Consider the following 23,348-nt stretch of genomic DNA (forward strand, 5'->3'; position numbering starts at 1 on the left):
GGACAGGCAGATGAGGTCAGTTTAACTTAACTTGGCATTGTGTTCAAAGGGCCTGTTCCTGTACTGTTCTATGTTCTATGTTCTATGTTATAGAGTCATAGAGTGATACAGTGTGGAAACAGGCCCTTCGACCCAACTTGCCCACACCGACCAACATGCCCCAGCTACAACATGCCCCAGCTGTCTGCATTTAGCCCATTTCACTCCAAACCTGTCCCATCCATGCACCTATCTAACTGTTTGTTAAACGTTGGGATAGTCCCAGCCTCAACTACCTCCACTGGCAGCTTGTTACATACACCCTTTGCGTGAAAATGTTACCCCTAAGATTCCTGTTAAATCTTTCCCCCTTCACTTTAAATCTATGAACTCTGGTTCTTGATTCCCCTACTCTGGGCAAAAGAATTTGTGCATCTACCCGATTTATTCCTCTCATGATTTTATACACCTCTTTCAGATCACCCCTCATCCTCTGCGCTTCAGGGAATAGAGTCCCAGCCTGCTCAAACTCTCCCTACAGCTCAGACAATTCTTAAACAATCCCTTTAGCTTTGAAGAATATCTTTGCCTGCAGTAACTGGGCGTGTGGATTGCTGGCTGCTTGTGGTCAGAGGCCTCACCTTGCCATCCTGCTGCCCCCTGCTGGTGGGTGAGCTGGTATCTGCAGGCTCCTGCGCTGCCATCTCCTCTTGCTTCCTCCGCTGCTCGTTCTCCTGCTCAGCTTGCTGAGGACAACACACACAACACAAATAAACTCATCACTTGTTGGTCATCTAAACCCTGCAGGTGCTAGAAATCTGAAATGGAACAAAAAATGCTGCAAACACTCAGCTGGTCTGTCAGCCAGCATCTGTGGGAAGAGAAACACAGTCAACCTTTTAAGTCTGATACTTCTCATTGACATTTACCGAATACTGAAAGGCCTGAATAGAGTGGATGTGGAGAGGATGTTCCATTAGTCGGAGAGTCTGGGACCAGAAGCCATAGCCCCAGAATAAAAGGACATATCTTTAGAAAGGAGGTGAGGAGGAATTTCTTTAGTCAGAGGGTGGTGAATCTTTGGAATTCATTGCCACAGAAGGCTGTGGAGTCCTAGTCATTGGATATTTTTAAGGTAGAGATTGATAGATTTTTGATCAGTGTGTGTGTCAAGGGTTATAGGGTGAAGGTAGAAGAATGGGATTGAGAGGGAAAGATAGATCAGCCATGATTGAATGGCAGAGTAGATTTGATGGGCTGAATGGCCTAATTCTGTTCCTATTCCTTATGAGCATGAACTTTTAGCTGAACATGTTTTTCCTAGGAATCTTTCTTATTCCTACTTTTATCTTGTTTTAGATTTTAGATCACCTCAGATGGACCAATCAGTGATTCAGTTTCACCTTCATGAAACAAAGCCATGTTTTTCTGTGTTGTCCAAGCAACAGTAAAGAATGTTCCTGCTGAGAATGAAATAGAGCAAGCTCTCGGATGGTGGGCAGGCTCTTGTGACCTGCACTCTACAGGGCTGGTGGACGGCTGGATCGAGGTAGAGGTGGGCTGAGTTGACGGAGAGTCTGTGCTGAGCAAACAACTGGACCAACACCAATTACATGTGATTGACCTGCACTAAAGAAGGGTCTCGACCTGAAATGTCACCTATTCCTTCTCTCCAGAGATGCTGCCTGACCTGCTGACTTACTCCAGCATTTTGTGTCTATCTTCAGTGTAAACCAGCATCTGCAGTTGCTTTCTACACCAACACTAATTACATGTGATTGGCTCGCACTGCCAAGGCCTGGACGTGCCAAGTAACTGGGCCTCCACTGTGCAGGAGAAACATTCACTGGGCAATTACTTTGAGTCAGGCATTGTTTGGCCACTAAACTTTGAAAATATTTCATTCGTGTGATCATTTGATTGACTAGAAGTGAGATGCAAGGAGGAAAGTCAAGGAACAGTGAGCATTCTCACGACACCAACAGATGTTTGGTCTTCGCGTTCGTACCTTGTAGCCCTTGATGAACCTCTGAAAGAACGGGAAGAACACACTGGGAGGCATCGTTTTCATGTCTTCACCAAAATAGTCAACGACAGACTGGTAAGCCTCCTGAGGGAGAAAGATGGCAAACAAGATTAGTGTCCCAATGAGCAACACAAGGAGTCCTGATTAACCCCGCATTGGTGCAGAGGGAGGACCTAATTAACTTTTTATACCAGGGTTCGGAACTAAATAAAAATGATTTGTGAATAGTACAGTTTTTCACTGGGATTTGCAACACTGGCCAAACCCGTGACCTTTGGGCAGTGTAGTGGCACAGCGGTAGAGTTGCTGCCTTACAGCACCAGAGACACGGGTTTATCCTGACCATGGGTGCTGCTGTACAGTTTGTACCTTCTCTCCGTGACCTGCGTGGGGTTTCTCCTAGATCTTCGGCTTCCTCCCACACTCCAAAGACATACAGGTTTGTAGGTTAATTGGCTTTGGTAAATTGCCCGACTGTGTGTAGGACAGAGTTAGTGTATGGTGATCGTTTATCGGTGCAGACTTGGTAGGCTGAAGGGCCTGTTTCTCCGCTGAATCTCTAAACTAAACTAAACTAAATTAATCTTTGCCCCCTGGAAGGAACAGTGCCAAACCTATTCAGGAGACTTGCCGCAGCCAAGTAACACTGACCTGACCAGACTGGAGCCCGTAGTCTTTGTGTTACTGCTGCCTGCTCACAGTGCTGTAAGCCCGTCCCTAACGGCACTGTCCCCCGACACTGCTGGCCAGATCACCTCGCCCATACTCGCTCACCCTCCATCACCACAACCCGCTCCCAGAATTAATTATTAAACAAGCAACCTCCACTGCAAAGACACCAACATAAAAAAGTACTGCTAATTCTCACAGAAAATTAAATACATCGTGTAGAAGACCATTTACTCTATCCCCCTGTCCCCCACCCTAGTCGTTCCACTGTTCACATCTCTATATCCATTTGTCAGCACATCTTCCCCAACCAACAATGGGCCATTGTGGGCTCCACCTTTTCATGGTTATCTGTTGCCGGCCCTGATTTGTTCTGGCTTTTTCCTACCTCTAGCTTCCCATGCCCCCCCTCCCCCCCTCCCCCCCTCCCCCCCTCCCCCCCTCCCCCCCTCTACTGAAGTAGAGTTCCAACACAAAACGTCACATGTTCCTTTTTCTCCAGAGATGCTGTTAGTTGTTCCAGCACTTTGTGTCTGTCTTCAGTAAGTCTCTTGCTGAATTTGTGCTCAGGCAGGGGAGGGCAAGAGTTAAACCAATTGCCCCAGATTATGGCACTTCCTATATCCAATTGAAGTCATACATCATGACAACGGGCCCTTTGGCCCAACTAAACCATGCCGACCAAAACGCCCTGTCTACACCAGTTTCCCATATCCATCCAAGCCATTCCTATCCATGTTCCTGTCCAAATGTCTTATAAATGTTGTTGTAGTATCTGCCTCTGGCAGCCTGTTCCATAAACCATGGATAAATAAATGGCAATGGCATTGGTGAAGGACTGGAGCCATGTAGAGCAGGTGTGTAGAGAGCAAGGGTTGGGCAGACTGGTCATGTACAGAGCATGTGTGTAGAACGCAGGTGTGTAGAGAGCATATGTAGAGAGCAGGTGTGTAGAGAGCAGGTGTGCACAGAGCAGGTGTGTAGAGAGCAGGTGTGTAGAGAGCAGGTGTGTAGAGAGCAGGTGTGCAGAGAGCAGGTGTGCAAAGAGCAGGTGTGCACAGAGCAGGTGTGTAGAGAGCAGGTGTGCAGAGAGCAGGTGTGCAGAGAGCAGGTGTGCAGAGAGCAGGTGTGCACAGAGCAGGTGTGCACAGAGCAGGTGTGTACAGAGCAGGTGTGTAGAGAGCAGATGTGCAGAGAGCAGGTGTGCAGAGAGCAGGTGTGCACAGCAGGTGTGTAGAGAGCAGGTGCGTAGAGAGCACATGTAGAGCGCAGGTGTGTAGAGAGCAGGTGTGCAGAGAGCAGGTGTGCAGAGAGCAGGTGTGCAGAGAGCAGGTGTGTAGAGAGCAGGTGAAGGGCAGACTGATCATGTACAGAGCATGTGTGTAGAGAGCATGTGTAGGGCAGACTGGACCCATGTACAGAGCACGAGTAGATGGAGTTGTGTATAGAGCACGAGTAGGCCAGGTAAAGAGCATGTGTATAAAGGACAGGTGTTCTGTTGCAAGGAGCAGTGTAGATAACACAGCAAAGTAACGGTTGTGCAGCCACAAGGCTTACTGAGTGCCTTGGTGAGATATGAATTTGATCTGCATGGACATAAACGCAGAGAACTGCAGGTGCTGGTTTATCAAAACAGACACTGTGTGCTGGAGTACTTCAGCAGGTCAGGCAGCAACTCTGGGGGACATGGATCGGTAAAGTTTTGGGTTGGAATCCTTCTAAAGATCCCAGCCTAACTGTCCCAGCAGATGTGCTTCTAGCTGGTGCAAGATCTGAAGGATAGCCAGTTATTTTGTTCCTGTACAAAGTCTCGGTCAGTTCCATGCCACCCCACTGTCCACAGTGAAATATAAACTCTGCATTGTGAGCAAACTGCTGCCAACAACAGTAAATGTTGTTCCACAACATATGAAGTGAAGAAGGATATGCCAGTTTCTCTGGAACTTTGATTAAGTTAGGAGAAGCCAAGAGAAGCCCACCTTTTGGAAACAGCCCCCTGGATGAACGAGGAAGCTCTGGATAAAAAACTGGGATGTTCTTCATATTTTCCATGTTGGGATCTGGGTTTGCTGGCAAGGCCACCATATATTGTCCATCTCTAATTGCCTTTGAGAAGGCGGGGTTGAGTATCTGGCTTGAAAACTGCAGTCCTCCTGGTGGGAGAACCTCACTGGCAATGTCAGGTGGAGAGTTACAGCTGGACTTAGACCTGGTGGTGACGTCTAGATGGTTGGGGAACCTGGAGGTGGTGGTGTTGCCATGTGCATGCTGCCCCTGTCTTGGTGGTAGGGGCTGATAGATTGTGAAGTACTGCTATGATAGTCTCTGAGAGTAAGTACAAAAAGCACAGCCTTTCGTGAGTATGTAGAGTGTGTAGTTTAGTTTAGTTTAGTTTGGAGATACAGCACAGAAACAGGTCCTTCGGCCCACCGAATCCACACCGACCAATAATCACCCCATACACTAACACTATCCTAAACACTAAGGACAATTTTATCAAAGCCAATTAACCTACAAACCTGTACATCTTCAGAGTGTTGGAAGAAACTGGACCGCCAGAGAAAACCCATGCAGGTGACGGGGAGAATGCACAAAATCCGCAAAGACAGCACTCATCGTCAGAATCGAACTGGGTCTCTGGCAGCGACTCTACCGCTGTGTCACTGTGCCACCCTGTAAATGATACTCAAACCATAGCCTCTGAAAATAAGTAGAGTATGTAGATGGTCCATATGGTGGTTGACAGGATGCCAGTCAAGTGTTCTGTTTTGTCCTGCATGGTGCTGAACATCTTTACAGTGGTTGGCACGGTGCCACCCAGGCACGTGGGCAAGTCCACCACCCAGGCACGTGCGCAAGTCTACCACCCAGATACATGGGTAAGTCCACCACCCAGGTACGTGGGTAAGTCCACCACCCAGGCACGTGGGCAAGTCCATCACCCTCCTGACATATGCCCTGGGTGGGCTTTGGGGCATCAGGTAGAAGAACCTGGGACACTTGCTAAACAAACTAAGTCCAATGATGGGAACATTGTCACAAGCCTCTTCAGAAAGGCTATCCCAGAGAGTGAGCATAACAGGTGAAGCACCACTGATTACTCCGTAACAGGCTAATATTGGAATGGCTTGACAGACGAAGATGGCACTGTAGTTGTATTCAGGAAGGATAGACAGAAAGGAAGAGGAGGTGGGGTGGCATTACTGGTTCATGAGGAGATTAATGCAATAGCAAGGAGAGACATTAGCTTGGATGCTATGGAATCGGTATGAGTAGAACTGCGAAACAGCAAAGGGCAGAAAACGCTTGTTGGAGTTGTATGCAGACCACCAAACAGCAGTAGGGAGGTTGGGGATAGCATCAAGCAGGAAATTAGGGATGCGTGTAGCAAAGGTTCAGCAGTTATCATGGGAGAATTTAATCTACATTTCGATTGGGCCAACCAAATTAGTAACAGGGCTGAGGAGGAGGATTTCTGGAATGTATACGGGATGGGTTTTTAAACCAATATGTAGAGGAACCGACTAGACGGCAGGCCATCCTAGACTGGGTATTGTGTAATGATGAAGGATTAGTTAGCGATCTTGAAGTGCAGAGCCCTTGGGCAACAGTGACCATAATCTGATAGAATTCTGCATTAAGATGGAGAGTGACACAGTTAATTCAGAGACAAGAGTAATGCATCCCAGGATACTCAAGGAGGTGTCTCTAGAAATCGTGGACGCATTGGTGATCATTTTCCAATGTTCTATCGAGTCAGAATCAGTTCCTGTGGATTGGAGGGTAGCTAATGTTATGGCAAGAACAGGAAGGCAGATTATTATCTGAATGGTGTCAGATTAGGAAAAGGGGAGGAGCAACAAGATCTCGGTGTGCTTGTACATCAGTCACTGAAAGTAAGTAAGGCAGTGAAGAAGGCTAATGGCATTTTGGCCTTCATTGCGAGAGGATTTGAGGCAAGGAGGTCCTACTGCAGTTGTACAGGGCCCTGGTGAGACTGCACCTGGAGTATTGTGTACAATTTTGTTCTCCTAATTTGAGGAAGGCCATTATTGCTATTGAGGGAGTGCAGCGTAGGTTCACCAGGTTAATTCCCAGGATGGCGGGACTGACATATGATGAAAGAATGGGTTGACTCGGCTTGTATTCACTGAAATTTAGAAGGATGAGAGGGGATCTTATTGAAACGTATAAAATTCTTACGGGATTAGACAGGCTAGATGCAGGAAAAATGTTCCCCATGTTGGGGGAGTCCAGAACCAGGGGTCACAGTTTAAGAATAAGGGATAGGCCATTTCGGACTGAGATGAGGAGATACTTTTTCACCCAGAGGTGTGAATCTGTGGAATTCTCTGCCATAGAAGGCAGTGCAGGCCAATTCACTGGATGTTTTCAAGAGAGAGTTAGATTTAGCTCTGAGGACTAAAGGAATCAAGGGATATGGGAAAAAGCAGGAACGGGGTACTGATTTTAGATGATCAACCATGATCATTGTGAGAGGTACGGACAGGGGTTTCTGCGGCAACAAGCGGGATTTAAGGATGAAGTGTTGCCTCCCTTGTGCCAGGATCTAGGACATCATGGAGAGCATCCTCAAGTGTGAAGGTGAGCAGCGGGAAGTGGTCGTGCATGTCGGCACAAACGACGTTGGGAAGAAGAGGAAAGATATTCTGCAGCATGACACTAGAGAGCTTGGAAGAAGGCTGAAAAGCAGGACCTCCAGGGTAGTTATCTCCGGGTTGCTTCCAGTTCCTCGTGCTGGTGAGAGCAGCAACAGGGAGATTGGGGATCTGAATGTGTGGCTGAGGAGCTGGTGCAGGGGACAGGGATTTAGATTCTGAGACCACTGGGATCTGTTTTGTGGTAAGGGTGGATTGTACAAAAGGGACGGGTTGCACCTCAACAGGCAGGGGACCAGCATTCTGGCAGGCGGGGGGGGGGGGGTCAAATGAGATAGACAAGGATGGAGTTAAAGGAAAAGTGAGTGTAGGAAAAGTTAAGAAAGACCCCAGAATTAACGGGACAGAAAGCTCATGAGGGGATAGGAGAGTATGGCCAAGTGTAATAGGAATCGATGTGAAAGGTGAGATGAGTAATGGATTAAAAGTATTATATATGAATGCACGAAGTATAAGAAGTAAGGTGGATGGGCTTGAGGCTCAGTTAGAGATTGGTAAATATGACATTGTGGGGATTACGGAGACGTGGCTGCAGAAGGATCAGGACTGGGAATTGAATATTCAGGGTTATACGTCCTATAGAAAGGACAGGCAGGTGGGCAGAGGAGGTGGGGTAGCTCTGTTAGTGAGGGATGGAATTCAGTCTCTTGCGATGGGTGACATTGAGGAATTGTAAAGGTAAGAAGACACTAATGGGCGTTATCTACAGACCCCCAAACAGTAGCCTGGATATACAGTGTAAGTTGCAGCAGGAGTTAAAATTGGCAAAAAAAGAACTAGACAAGCTAGATGCAGGTAAAAATGTTCCCAGTGTTGGGGGAGTCCAGAACCAGGGGACACAGTCGAAGAATAAAGGGGAGGCCATTTAAAACTGAGGTGAGAAGAAACTTTTTCACCCAGAGAGTTGTAAATTCATGGAATTTTCTGCCCTAGAAGGCAGAGGAGGCCAATTCACTGGATGAATTTAAAAGAGAGTTAGATAGAGCTCTAGGGGCTAGTGGAATCAAGGGATATGGGGAGAAGGCAGGCACAAGTTACTGATTGTGGATGATCAGTCATGATCACAATGAATGACAGTGCTGGCTCGAAGGGCCAAATGGCCTACTCCTGCAACTATTTTTCTATGTTTCTTTGTTTTCAGCCTGACCTCCACACATGACCTCTACACACGACCTCCACATCTGACCATCACACCCTTTCAATGAGGTTAAAGGCATCTGGCAATCCCCTGGTTCGTTATCCATGGTTAATGAACCCTGACCATGCCAGTGATTGAACCTGGGACTGGCCGGGTGAAGATGAGTCATGGTTGAGCGTTTGAAGGCCTCTGCTGAGGGAGCTGCTTGACACGCACCTGTGCAGTTTTGCTGTCCTTCAGCAAGTTGTCCACTTTCTCGGAATTGCTGCTGAGGAAGTCCTTCAGGATTGTGCTGGTGTCCTGGACCATGAAGGTCTTACGGGTGAGTTCCATGCCCTGCTGTAGCGAGTGTACATCCTGTACAGCACTCTCCAATGACACTGCCACAGACACATCACATGAGAACACTGCTCTCACAAATTGTGCATGTTTTAATCATTTAATATTCCTGTAACAGCACTTGGTACAAGCCCAGGGGGCTTGGAAACAAGGACAAAGTGCATTGATTCTTCAACGCGGTGACTGTTTCACCCAACACTTGCGGTCAGTGCACTGGATGCTGCTGGATCTCCCAGTTGCTCCCAACACTAGTCACATCTTCCCATCTCCACCCCTTTCTGCCTTCCGCAGAGACCGTTCCCTCCGCAACTCCCTGGTTAACACATCCCTTCCCACCCAAACCACCCCCTCCCCAGGTACCTTCCCCAGCAACCGCAGAAGATGCAACACCTGTCGCTATACCTCCTCCCTCGACTCTGTCCAGGGACCCCGACAGTCCTTTTAGGTTAGGCAGAGGTTCACTTGCACCTTCTCCAACCTCATCTACTGTATCTGTTGTTCAAGATGTGGACTCTTATACATCGGCGAGACCAAACATAGACTGGGTGATCATTTCACTGAACACTTTCGCTCAGTCTGCCTGAACCTACCTGATCTCCCAGTTGCTGGACACTTTAACTCTCCTACCCATTCCCTCACTGACCTTTCTGTTCTAGGTCCCCTCCATTGTCAGAGTGAGGCTAAATGCAAATTAGAGGAACAGAATCTCATATTTTGCTTGGGCAGCTCGCAGCCAGTGATATGAATATTGATTTTTCTAACTTCAGGTAGCCCCGGCATTCCCTCTCTCTCTCTATCCCTCCCCCACCCAAGTCCCACCAGCTTCTCATTTTCACTCAATAAACAGCTAACAATGGCCTGTTCCCTGTATCATCATTACTGTTTTGCATTCTTTTCATTCATTGTTCTTTATCTCTCCACATCACCATCTATACCTTTCATTTCCCTTTTCCCTAACTAGTCTAAAGAAGGGTCTCGACCCAAAACATCACCCATTCCTTTTCTCCAGAGATGCTGTCTGTCCCGCTGTTACTCCAGCTTTTTGTGTCTATCTTCGGTTGAAACCAGCATCTGCAATTCCTTGTGTAGGAAAATAACTGCAGATGCTGGTACAAATCTAAGGTATCACAAAGTGCTGGAGTAACTCAGCAGGTCAGGCAGCATCTCTGGAGAGAAATAATGGGTGACGTTTCGGGTCGAGACCCTTCTTCAGACAGAAGAATCTGAGTCTGAAGAAGGGTCTTAACTCGAAACATCACCCATTCTTTCTCTCCAGAGATACTGCCTGACCCTCTGAGTTACTCCAGCATTTTGTGATATCTGCAATTCCTTTCTAAACATGCTCACCATTTTACTTCAACTTTCCATTCCCACACTGACCTTTCTGTCCTGGGCCTCTTCCATTGCCATAATGAGACCATATACAAACTGGAGGAATAGCACCTCATATTCTGCTTGGGTAGCATTGAATTCTCCCATTTTAGGTAACCTTGACTTTGTCCTGTTCCCACCTCTCTTCCGGCTTTCTTGCCCGACTACAATCAGTCTGAAGAAGAGTCCGGACCCGAAAACGTTAGCTATCTCTGTTCGCCAGAGACGCTGCCTGACATGCTGAGTTGCTCCGGCATTTTGTGTTATTTTTTGAAAACCAGCATCTGTAGTTCCTTGTGCCCACAACTCAGAACATAACAATGAACCACAGGAATGGAATGGCAGAGCAGGGGAACAAAGGAGTAAATAGGGATGGAAATGCAGGGAGGGTCATTGAGGCAATTCCAGAGGTTAGGGCCATGCCTGTTGAAGGTGTGACTCCCAAGCAATAATCATACGGGAAGCAGATTGTGTTGAGCAATGGGATTGTGCAGTGCTGTTGGGATGTACGACTGGGGAGTTTACAGTCATAGGGTGTAGGGAGGTCATGAAGGATTAGAATTTTAAAATCAAGGGATTACTCAGTTAGGAACATGATGACGGTCCCTAATTAATCCATTTTCGTCCAAATGCAAGTAAATCATATCCAGAAGAATTCTCTCCAATAGCAATATGCTCTCCAAACTCTGATATGAGGCTCATTGGCCTATAATTCACCAAATTCTCTCCACTTCCCTTGTTAAACAAGGGAGCAGCATTTGCTACTCTCCAGTCCTCCAGGGCCTCACCTATGCCCCTTGCCTGAAGATACATTGTCAAGGTCTCTGCAATCTTCTCTCAATAACCTGGGAGAGAATCCACCAAGCCCTGGGGATTTATCCACCTTAATGGCCTTCAAGAACTCCAACACCACCTCACTCTTAATCTCAAACTGCCCTTGCATATTGGTACTCCACACACTGATCTCACTGTCCTCGATATCTTTGGTGAAAACAGATGCAGAGTACCCGTTTGGTACCTCACCTACACCCACAGATTCCAAGCATAAATTCCCTTCCCTGAGTTGGTCCTACATATGAGTTGGTCCCTTCCCTGAGTTGGCCTAGTTACATATAACATATAACATATAACATATAACAACGACAGCATGGAAACAGGCCTGTCCGGCCCTACCAGTCCACGCCGACCATTCTCCCTGACCTAGTCTCATCTACCTACACTCAGACCATAACCCTCTAATCCCCTCCTATCCATATACATATCCAATTTACTCTTAAATAATAAAATCGAGCCAGCCTCCACCACTTCCACCGGAAGCCCATTCCATACAGCCACCACCCTCTGAGTAAAGAAGTTACCCCTCATGTTACCCCTAAACCTTTGTCCCTCAATTCTGAAGCTATGTCCCCTTGTTGGAATCTTCCCCACTCTCAAAGGGAAAAGCCTACCCACGTCAACTCTGTCCGTCCCTCTCAAAATTTTAAAAACCTCTATCAAGTCCCCCCTCAACCTTCTACGCTCCAAAGAATAAAGACCCAACCTGTTCAACCTCTCTGTAGCCTAAGTGCTGAAACCCAGGCAACATTCTAGTAAATCTCCTCTGTACCCCCTCCACTTTGTCGACATCCTTCCTATAATTTGGCGACCAGAACTGCACACCATACTCCAGATTCGGCCTCACCAATGCCCTGTACAATTTTAACATTACATCCCAACTTCTATACTCGATGCTCTGATTTATAAAGGCAAGCATACCAAACGCCTTCTTCACCACCCTATCCACATGAGATTCCACCTTCAGGGAACAATGCACAGTTATTCCCAGATCCCTCTGTTCCACTGCATTCCTCAATTCCCTACCATTTACCCTGTACGTCCTATTTTGATTTGTCCTACCAAAATGCAGCACCTCACACTTATCAGCATTAAACTCCATCTGCCATCTTTCAGCCCACCCTTCCAAAAGGCCCAAGTCTCTCTGTAGACTTTGAAACTCTACTTCATTATTAACTACACCACCTATCTTAGTATCATCTGCATATTTACTAATCCAATTTGCCACACCATCATCCAGATCATTAATGTAAATGACAAACAACAGTGGACCCAACACAGATCCTTGGGGTACTCCACTAGACACTGGCCTCCAACCTGACATACAATTGTCAACCATTACCCTCTGGTATCTCCCATTCAGCCATTGTTGAATCCATCTTGCAACCTCACTATTAATACCCAACGATTTAACCTTTTTAATCAACCTTCCATGTGGAACCTTGTCAAATGCCTTACTGAAGTCCATATAGACAACATCCACAGCCTTGCCCTTATCAATTTCCCTGGTAACCTCTTCAAAAAATTCAAGAAGATTAGTCAAACATGACCTTCCAGGCACAAATCCATGTTGACTGTTTCTAATCAGGCCTTGTTTATCCAAATAATTATATATATTGTCCCTAAGTATCTTTTCCATTAATTTTCCCACCACAGACGTCAAACTAATAGGTCTATAATTGCTAGGTTTATTTTTAGAACCTTTTTTAAACAAAGGCACAACATGCGCAATGCGCCAATCTTCCGGCACCATCCCCGTTTCTAATGACGTTTGAAATATTTCCGTCATAGCCCCTGCTATTTCTGCACTAACTTCCCTCAATGTCCTAGGGAATATCCTATCAGGACCTGGAGACTTATCCACTTTTATATTTTTCAAAAGTGTCTGTACCTCCTCTTCTTTAATCCTCCTAATTTCCATCACTACTCTACTTGTTTCGCTTACCTCACATAATTCAATATCCTTCTCCTCGGTAAATACCGAAGAAAATAAATTGTTTAATATCTCCCCCATTTCTTCCGGTTCAGCACATAGCTGTCCACTCTGACACTCTAATGGACCAATTTTATCCCTCACTATCCTTTTGCTATTGACATATCTGTAGAACCCCTTGGGGTTTACTTTTACATTACTTGCCAAAGCAGCGTCATATCTTTTTTTCGCTTTTCTAATTTCCTTCTTAAGATTCCTTTTACATTCTTTATATTCCTCAAGAACCTCATTTACTCCCTGCCGCTTATATTTATTGTATATCTCCCTCTTTTTCCGAACCAAGTGTCCAATTTCCCTGGAAAACCACGGCTCTTTCAAATTATTATTCTTTCCTTTCCACCGAACAGGGACATAAAGACTCTGTACTCTCAAAATTTCACCTTTAAATATCCTCCATTTCTCTATTATATCCTTTTCATAAAACAAAAATTTCCATTTCACTCCTTTTAAATCCTTTCTCATCTCCTCAAAATTAGCCTTTCTCCAATCCAAAATCTCAACCCTTGGTCCAGATTTGACCTTCTCCATAATGATATTGAAACTAATGGCATTGTGATCACTCGACCCAAAGTGCTCCTCAACACATACCTCCGTCACCTGACCCATCTCATTTCCTAACAGGAGGTCCAACACTGCCCCTTCTCTGGTAGGCACCTCTACGTATTGCTGCAAAAAACTATCCTGCACACATTTTACAAACTCCAAACCATCCAGCCCTTTAACAGAATGTGATTCCCAGTCTATATACGGAAAATTGAAATCACCCACAATCACTACTCTGTGCTTACTACTAATATCTGCTATCTCCTTACATATTTGCTCTTCCAATTCTCGTTCCCTATTTGGCGGTCTATAATACACCCCTATAAGTGTTGCTAAACCTTTCTCATTTCTGAGTTCCACCCAAACAGCCTCCCTAATCGAGCCTTCTAGTCTGTCCTGCCAAAGCACTGCTGTGATATCCTCCCTGACAAGCAATGCAACACCCCCACCTCTTGCCCCTCCGACCGATTCTATCACATCTGAAACAATTAAATCCTGGAATATTTAATTGCCAATCGCAACCCTCCTGCATCCATGTTTCACTGATCGCCACAACATCATACTTCCAGATGTCAATCCAGGCTCTAAGCTCATCCACCTTTCTTACAATGCTCCTAGCATTAAAATATACACATTTAAGGGACCCATCATTTCTTATTCTCAGTTTATTTCTTTTCCCTTCTTTCTCTCCTACATATTGGGTCTGAGTGTTTCCCTTTTCTGCCTCCTGCCTCACACACTGCCTGTTAGCTATCTGTGTTTGAGTCCCTCCCCCCAACCGTACTAGTTTAAAGTCTCCGCAATTACCTTAGCAAATCTCCCCGCCAGGATATTGGTTCCCCTCAGGTTCAGATGCAACCCGTCCTTTTTGTACAGGTCATACTTCCCCCAGAAGAGGTCCCAATGATCCAGAAACTTGAAACCCTGCTCCCTGCACCAGTTCCTCAGCCACGTATTTATCCTCCACCTCACTCCATTCCTATTCTCACTATCGCGTGGCACAGGCAGTAAGCCTGAGATTATTGCTTTGGAAGTCCTTTTTTTTTTAACTCTCTTCCTAGCCCCCTAAATTCTCCTTTCAGGACCTCTTCCCTTATCCTACTTATATTGTTGGTACCTATATGTACCACGACCTCTGGCTCCTCTCCCTCCCCTTTCAGGATATCCTGGACACGCTCAGACACATCCCGGACACCGGCACCAGGGAGGCAAACCACCATCCGGGTCTCCCGACTGCGTCCACAGAAACGCCTATCTGACCCCCTCACTATAGAGTCCCCTATTACTACTGCTCTCCTCTTCCTTTCCCTACCCTTCTGAGCAACAGGGCCGGACTCCTTGCCAGAGGCCCGGGCACCGTCGTTGCCCCCAGGTAGGCTGTCCCCCCCAACAGTACTTAAACAGGAGTACTTATTTCCAAGGGGTACAGCCACCGGGGTACTCCCTAGTCCCTGCCTCTGTTCCTTGCCCCCCCTAACAGTGACCCACTTGTCTACCTCCCGTGGTGTAGGAGTGACCACCTCTCTGTAACTCCTATCTATAACCTCCTCACTCTCCCTGATCAGACGGAGGTCATCAATCTGCCGCTCCAGGTTCCTAATACGGTCCCTTAGGAGCCCCATCTCGTCACACCTGGCGCAGATGTGGATGTCTGGAAGACTATCAGACTCCCAGATTCCCCACATCCGACACCCAGAACAATAAACTGCCCTGGCACTCATACTCCCCAAACAAAGCCCCGCACTCGGTTACTAAACCTACCGCCCGGCCGCTGCTCCAACCGCTCCAACCGCCCACCCAAAAGAACTGAGTGATCTCCTGGGAGAGGCGAAAAACCGGATAAAAAACCCAGGCCAATTTGGGAAAAAAAAATCCGGGAAATTCCTCTCCGACCCCAAGCTAGGCGATCGAAACTTGTCCGGGAGATCACACAGGTCTTACTCCTTACTATCCCCACACTATCCCCACACACTACTTCCCAAGCAACACAGCTTGCTGCTGCTGCTGCTGCTGCTGCTGCTGCTGATTGCTGCTCTGGTTCTTAATGTAGATATTAAAAGTCTTGGGATTTTCTTGAATCCAACTTGCCAATAGTATATCATATATACTTGCCAATAGTATATAGTATGCCAATAGTATATAGTATGCCAATAGTATATTATGGCTCCTTCTGGCCCTTCTAATCACCTGCTTGGGTTCTTGCTTGTTTGATCAATGTCCCAGTTTAATTTTATCTTTCTAAACCTTATATGCACCTCATTTTTCTTTTTGACCAAATTTACAACCTCTCTGGTTATCCACGTTTCCTTACTTTGCCATCTTTATCCCTCCTCCTTGCTGGAACATGCTGTCCCTGATCAGCTGGCCTTTAAGTGACTGTCATCTCAAATGTGGACTTGCTCAACAACAGTTTACTACCATAGCCTCTGCCCATAATGCTGTAAATGTTTTACCCCAATTTACTACTTTCCCCCCAAATCTTCTTGTTCATAACTATCTTACAACTAATGGAGTTGTGACCATTATTCCCAAAATACTCTTTCGGTAAAAAGACAAGTTACCTGGTCAAACTCGTTTCCCACTGCAAGGTCAGTATGTCTCGGGGATGGATTTTCTATTTACTTTTTCAGGAAACCCTCTTGGGTACCTGACAAATTCTATCCCATTTGCACTGAGCAAGTCCCAGTCAATATTGGGAAAGTTATCATCGCACAATATGCCAACCCTGTTACTTGTCATCTTTCAGTAATCTGTCAACATTCCTCTACCTCCACTTGCTATTGGGGGACTATAGTACAATCCCATTAGAGTGATTGAACCTTTCTTATTTTTGAGCTCCACCCATGTTGATCAGAGGTCACGTCCTCTCTGAGTGCTTTTTAATCTTTTTCCTAACTTCCTGTGTTCACTGCAAGACTACATCCCTTGTCCTACCCATGTCATTTGTGCCAACAAATTCAATGCCTCTGGCTGCTCTCTCTCCCCCTTGAGAATGTCATGCAGCCACTCCGAGACACCCTGGACCCTGGCACCAGGGAGGCACCACACCATCCTGGAGTCTCGATTGCTGCCACAGAATCTCCTGTCTGCCCCTTTAACCAATGAATCTCCTGTCACTATCGCTCTGCCTGCCTTTATTAAGGTAGGGACAAAAACAACATCTAAAACCATTTGGACAGGAGCATGGATAGGAAAGGTTTAGAAGAATATGGGCCAAACATGGGCAGGTAGGACCAGTGTGGATGGGACATGTTGGCCAGTGTTTAGATGAGGCATCTTGGTTGGCAAGAACATTGGGCCCCAGGGCCTGTTTCCATGCTGTATGACTCCATCTGCAGTTTATTTTTAAATTTCACATTTATTTTGTGCTAACATACCCTAAACACTATTCCCCAGAGTCAGTACAGTCACTGCCCCCTGGTGTCAACTAATCACTGCTTTCCCGTGGGTGTAACCTAATTAGTGCCCCCCTCCAATTACCCGATGTAAGCTAATCAATGCTCCCCACTGATGCAACCTCATTACTGCTCCCCCTACCAAAAACCTGTCCCCCTGTCATAAAGCAGCAAACACAATTAATATTCTTCTCAGTTCAGACTCAGCTTTCATACCTGCAGCAGCTTTGTCCACAAATAGCAGCTCTGTGTGAAAGGTATTGAGTTCAGGATAATTTTTCTGGATGATATCCACAATGTAGTTCATTAGAGTCTGTTTCCTGTCGGTTGATTTGGTTTCAAGGAGCTATAGATGAATATAGAGCGATTAATATTATCACGGAAGTGTTGGCTCATTTATTACACACAGCCACAGGATCACAGAATGTGCATAGAGCAATCCTAACACCATAAATTTGTATTATTATGTAATACTCTGTACAATCTGAAACATATTTAAGCAATACCACCCATCTCCAGGACATTGGCCTTTTGGAAGGGACACCACCAAACCAACTCAGCACAACCTTTAGTTTAGTTTAGTTTAACGATACAGCGCAGAAACGGGCCCTTGAGTCCACACCGACCAGCGATTCCCACACAATAAGGACAATGTACAATTATACCAAGCCAATTAACCAACAAACCTATACGTCTTTGGAGTGTGGGAGGAAACCGGAGCATCCGTAGAAAACCCACACAGGTCATGGGACGAACGTACAAACTCTGTACAGACCCGTAGTCAGGTTTGAAGCCGGTTCTCTGGCACTGTAAGGCAGCAACTCTACCGCTATGCCACCGTGCCTGTTGGTCTAACACCAGATCACAGGAATGGCATGCCCCTGCCCTAGGTTTGATCGAGTCACACCCAGGCACCGTGTACTGTTGTTTAAGCCCAACAAACATTAAATCAATTATAAATCATCACTGTCCACTGATGAGACCATGCAAAAGATCGTTTTTGGGTCCCAAATTATACTGGGCTCATTATTAAACTAGTTCAATGTTTCACTGGCAGTGACTTTTCTCAAACACTTACTAAGTCAAGGCTCTGCAGTCGGAAGCCGTAAGCAGCTCCTTTCTTACTGCTATTCATGTAGTTTCCAAATGCCAAAATGATCTGAAGGCAAGAAAAGATTGAAAACACTTGGCAGCAATTATTTTTAACAAATCATTCATCACAGATTAGCTATTTTATCTGGCATCAATATCACAAATTTAGCAACAACTTAAACTTTAATGCAGACAAAGGCAGATTTGATTTAATGTTAAATGCTTTCACATTGCCACTCTGATAGGAATCCAGACTATTAATTGAAATTAATTGAAAAAAATAGGAGAAAATAAAACATTTGTATAGGGTAAATTTAAAGCAAAGCATCTCATTTTGGCATAGCAACTAGTTTGCAACGGTGTAATGCTGGCAATTCATCCGGAATTGGGTAAATCACCACAAAATGATGTGGCACTGAGTGGAGGTTGTGGCTCTGGAGGTAGGTTACAAGGACAGGCCAATGAGTGTCAAGTCTAGAACCTCACTGACAATGTGTCTAATGTCTGGAATTCAAAGTACATTCATTCTCTCATCCAACTAGAGCTTGAATAATTCCTGTGCCTTTGTGGATGTAACCCAATCTGCCATAAATCTTACTGCTCTATACTCGACAAGACTGCACAGGGTGGCAAAACCCAGAGTATTCACTGCTCAGCTTAAATTTTAGTTTATAGTTTAGTTTAGAGATACAGTGTGGAAACAGGCCCTTCGGCCCACTGAGTCCACACTGACGAGCGATCACCCTGTACACAAGCTCTATCATAAACACTAGGGACAATTTACGCAAGCCAATTCATCTACAAACCTATACATCTTTGGAAAGGAGGAAACCGGAGCACCTGGAGAAAACCCATGCATCACATGGAGAATGTACAATCTCCATACAGACAGTACACGTAGTCAGGATTGAACCCACGTCTCTGGCGCCTCAAGACAGCATCTCTACCACTGCACCACCGTGCCAATTATTGAGTGTGTGTAGAATGTAAAGCGCTGGATGCTGTCCTGACCCACTAATGTATCTGTGCCACCAGTTGGGGCATTGACCAAGCCATGGCTCTACTGCTTATGTCTACTGCTGTTCTGCTGCGGGCACTGTCAATTATTGCCATGCTTCAAAGGAACCTTGTGGAAAAATTATTCTCTCTTGCTCCTGCTAAATATACAACGTTGTAATGTTTGTACATTGACTATATCTGAAACTTGATTCCAGTGAAGTCAAGGCTACTGATTCCCACTTTGTCTGCTGGTGAGTACACTGAAGAATGATGAGGTACTCTATAACAACAATAAATACAGGTCTTCCCCAGGTCATGACAGGGTTCTGTTCTTGAGAAATGTTTCTAACTAGAACTGTTCACAAGTTGGAAATTTGGCCAAGCGCCAATACATTTAAGTAAAAACACAGGTCAACCAAGGGCAACATGTCGTTAGACCAGGGCTTTAACTCAACCATTTAGATATTGTGGTGTATTGACCTCTCACACCGCAGATGGTGGACACATCTTTCCCGAAGGTCTCCCACACGCTCTGTCCTATCTGCGGGCTCTATGTTGGAAGGACTTGCACTTACAAATGCCAAAACATTGGGGTGGCAGAATAGGCCAGTGGTGGAGTTGCTCCCTCACAGCACCAGAGTTGCTGCCTTACAGCGCCAGAGTTGCTGCCTTACAGTGCCAGAGTTGCTGCCTTACAGTGCCAGAGTTGCTGCCTTACAGTGCCAGAGTTGCTGCCTTACAGTGGTGGAGTTGCTGCCTTTCAGCTCCAGAGACCCGGGTTGAATCCTGACTATGGATGCAGTCTGTATGCAGTTTGTATGTTCTCTCTGTGATAGTGTGGGTTTTCTCCGGGAGCTCCAGTTTCCTCCCACACTCCAAAGACATACAAGTTTATAGGTTAATTGGCTTGAGTATGTTGGAAAATTGTCCCTAGTACATGTAAGTTAGTGTACAGGGGTGATCGCTGTTCAGTGCAGACTCGATGGGCAGAAGGGCCTGTTTCCACGCTATATCTCTAAAGTCTGAAGTCTAAATTGAAATTGCTGTGTTCCTGTGACGAAGTGCTAGAATGGCCCAGATGCACGTGACTGCTTTTTTGGTCATTTCAACACATCAAAGTTCTTTTGTGACCAAGACACAAGGACGACAGGAGGTGCACTGGCGTCCAGCAATGGCGGCGGAAGAAGGAAGGAGGGGCAATGGACAGATGGGATTGGGGAGATGGTGGGGGTGGGGGCAAGGGTGTGGGATTGAGGAGATGGTGGGGGTGTAGGCTTTGGGAGATGGTGGGGGTGTAGGATTTGGGAGATGGTGGGGGATTGGGGAGATGGTGGGGGTATGGGATTAGGAAGATGGTGGGGGATTGGGGAGATGGTGGGGGTGTGGGATTGGGGAGATGGTGGGGGTGTGGGATTGGGGAGACGGTGGGGGTGTGGGATTGGGGAGATGGTGGGGGATTGGGGAGATGGTGGGGGTCGGGGGCAATGGTAGGGTATGCGTAGATTGTGGGGGGGTGGGATTGGGGAGATGGTGGGGGTGTGGGATTGGGGAGATGGTGGGGGTGGGGGATTGGGGAGATGGTGGGGGATTGGGGAGATGGTGGGGATTGGGGAGATGGTGGGGGATTGCGGAGATGGTGGGGGTGTGGGATTGGGGATATGGTGGGGGATTGGGGAGATGGTGGGGGATTGGGGAGATGGTGGGGGATTGGGGAGATGGTGGGGGTGTGGGTTTGGGGAGATGGTGGGGGATTGGGGAGATGGTGGGGGATTGGGGAGATGGTGGGGGATTGGGGAAATGGTGGGGGATTGGGGAAATGGTGGGTGTGTGGGATTGGGGAGAAGGTGGGGGTGGGAGATGGGGAGATGGTGGGGGATTGGGGAGATGGTAGGGTGTGGGGAGATGGTGGGGGATCGGGGAGATGATGGGAGTGTGGGATTGGAGAGATGGTGGGGGATTGAGGAGATGGTGGGGGTCGGGGGAGTTGGTAGGGTATGCGGAGATGGTAGGGGTGTGGGATTGGGGAGATGGTGGGGTGGGGGATGGGGAGATGGTGGGGTGGGGGATTGGGGAGATGGTGTGGGATTGTGTAGATGGTGGGGGATTGGGGAGATGGTGGGGATGTGGGTGTGGGATTGGGGAGATGGCAGGTGGGGGATGGGGAGATGGTGGGGGGGGTGGGATTGGGGAGATGGTGGGGATGTGGGTGTGGGATTGGGGAGATGGCGGGTGGGGGATTGGGAGATGGTGGGGGTGGGGGATGGGAAGATGGTGGGGGTGTGGGATTGGGGAGATGGTGGGGGTGTGGGATTGGGGAGATGGTGGGGGTGTTGGATGGGGAGATGGTTAGTGTGGGGGGTTTGGGGAGATGGTAGGGGTGGGGGATGGGAAGATGGTGGGGGTGGGGGATGGGGAGATGGTGGGGTGTGGGATTGGGGAGATGGTGGGTTGGGGGATGGGGAGATGGTGGGGGTGTGGGATTGGGGAGATGGTGGGGTGGGGGATGGGGAGATGGTGGGGGTGTGGGATGGGGAGATGGTTAGTGTGGGGGATTGGGGAGATGGTAGGGGTGGGGGATGGGAAGATGGTGGGGGTGTGGGATTGGGGAGATGGTGGGTGGGGGATGGGGAGATGGTGGGGTGGGGGATGGGGAGATGGTGGGGGTGGGGGATTGGGGAGATGGTGTGGGATTGTGTAGATGGTGGGGGATTGGGGAGATGGTGGGGATGTGGGTGTGGGATTGGGGAGATGGCGGGTGGGGGATGGGGAGATGGTGGGGGGGGTGGGATTGGGGAGATGGTGGGGATGTGGGTGTGGGATTGGGGAGATGGCGGGTGGGGGATGGGGAGATGGTGGGGGTGGGGGATGGGAAGATGGTGGGGGTGTGGGATTGGGGAGATGGTGGGTGTGTGGGATTGGGGAGATGGTGGGGGTGTTGGATGGGGAGATGGTTAGTGTGGGGGTTTGGGGAGATGGTAGGGGTGGGGGATGGGAAGATGGTGGGGGTGGGGGATGGGGAGATGGTGGGGTGTGGGATTGGGGAGATGGTGGGGTGGGGGATGGGGAGATGGTGGGGGTGTGGGATTGGGGAGATGGTGGGGTGGGGGGTGGGGAGATGGTGGGGGTGTGGGATGGGGAGATGGTTAGTGTGGGGGATTGGGGAGATGGTAGGGGTGGGGGATGGGAAGATGGTGGGGGTGTGGGATTGGGGAGATGGTGGGGTGGGGGATGGGGAGATGGTGGGGGTGGGGGATTGTGGATATGGTGGGGGTGGTGGATGGGGAGATGGTGGGGGTGGGGGATTGGGGAGATGGTGTGGGATTGGGGAAATGGTATGGGATTGGGGAGATGGTGGGGGATTGGGGAGATGGTGGGGGTGTGGGTTTGGGGAGATGGTGGGGGATTGGGGAGATGGTGGGGGATTGGGGAGATGGTGGGGGATTGGGGAAATGGTGGGGTTGTGGGTTTGGGGAGATGGTGGGGGATTGGGGAGATGGTGGGGGATTGGGGAGATGGTGGGGGATTTGGAAAAAGGGTGGGGGATTGGGGAAATGGTGGGTGTGTGGGATTGGGGAGAAGGTAGGGGTGGGAGATGGGGAGATGGTGGGGGATTGGGGAGATGGTAGGGTGTGGGGAGATGGTGGGGGTGGGGGATTGGGGAGATGGTGGGGGTGTGGGATTGGGGAGATGGTGGGGGTGGGGGATTGGGGAGATGGTGGGGGATTGGGGAGATGGTGGCGGATTGGGGAGATGGTGGGGTTGTGGGTTTGGGGAGATGGTGGGGGATTGGGGAGATGGTGGGGGATTGGGGAGATGGTGGGGGATTTGGAAAAAGGGTGGGGGATTGGGGAAATGGTGGGTGTGTGGGATTGGGGAGAAGGTAGGGGTGGGAGATGGGGAGATGGTGGGGGATTGGGGAGATGGTACGGTGTGGGGAGATGGTGGGGGATCGGGGAGATGATGGGAGTGTGGGATTGGAGAGATGGTGGGGGTGTGGGATTAGGGAGATGGTGGGGGATTGAGGAGATGGTGGGGGTCGGGGGAGTTGGTAGGGTATGCGGAGATGGTAGGGGTGTGGGATTGGGGAGATGGTAGGGGTGGGGGATTGGGGAGATTGTGGGGTGGGGGATTGGGGAGATGGTGTGGGATTGTGTAGATGGTGGGGGATTGGGGAGATGGTGGGGTGGGGGATTGGGGAGATGGTGGGGGGGTGGGATTGGGGAGATGGTGTGGGATTGTGTAGATGGTGGGGGATTGGGGAGATGGTGGGGATGTGGGTGTGGGATTGGGG

General features: G+C 48.2%; 1 protein-coding gene across 8 annotated transcripts in view; it reads right to left on the reverse strand.

Annotated features, from left to right (window-relative positions):
* LOC144607793 (formin-like protein 1) overlaps positions 1 to 23,348 on the reverse strand; it is a 324,601-nt gene that overhangs the window by 19,968 nt on the left and 281,285 nt on the right. For all 8 annotated transcript variants that reach the window (XR_013549141.1, XM_078424874.1, XM_078424872.1 and 5 more), the window contains 5 exons: positions 18,045 to 18,125; positions 17,183 to 17,312; positions 8,708 to 8,871; positions 1,988 to 2,089; positions 621 to 725 (listed from right to left, as the gene is read on the reverse strand). Coding sequence is in view for 7 of the 8 variants with exons in the window: in XM_078424874.1 (XP_078281000.1) it covers positions 621 to 725; positions 1,988 to 2,089; positions 8,708 to 8,871; positions 17,183 to 17,312; positions 18,045 to 18,125 (582 nt within the window). In the remaining variant the exon portion in view is untranslated. The remainder of the gene's footprint in view (positions 1 to 620; positions 726 to 1,987; positions 2,090 to 8,707; positions 8,872 to 17,182; positions 17,313 to 18,044; positions 18,126 to 23,348) is intronic.

This window comes from Rhinoraja longicauda, chromosome 29 (assembly GCF_053455715.1).
Source record: "Rhinoraja longicauda isolate Sanriku21f chromosome 29, sRhiLon1.1, whole genome shotgun sequence".
NCBI lineage: Eukaryota > Metazoa > Chordata > Chondrichthyes > Rajiformes > Arhynchobatidae > Rhinoraja > Rhinoraja longicauda.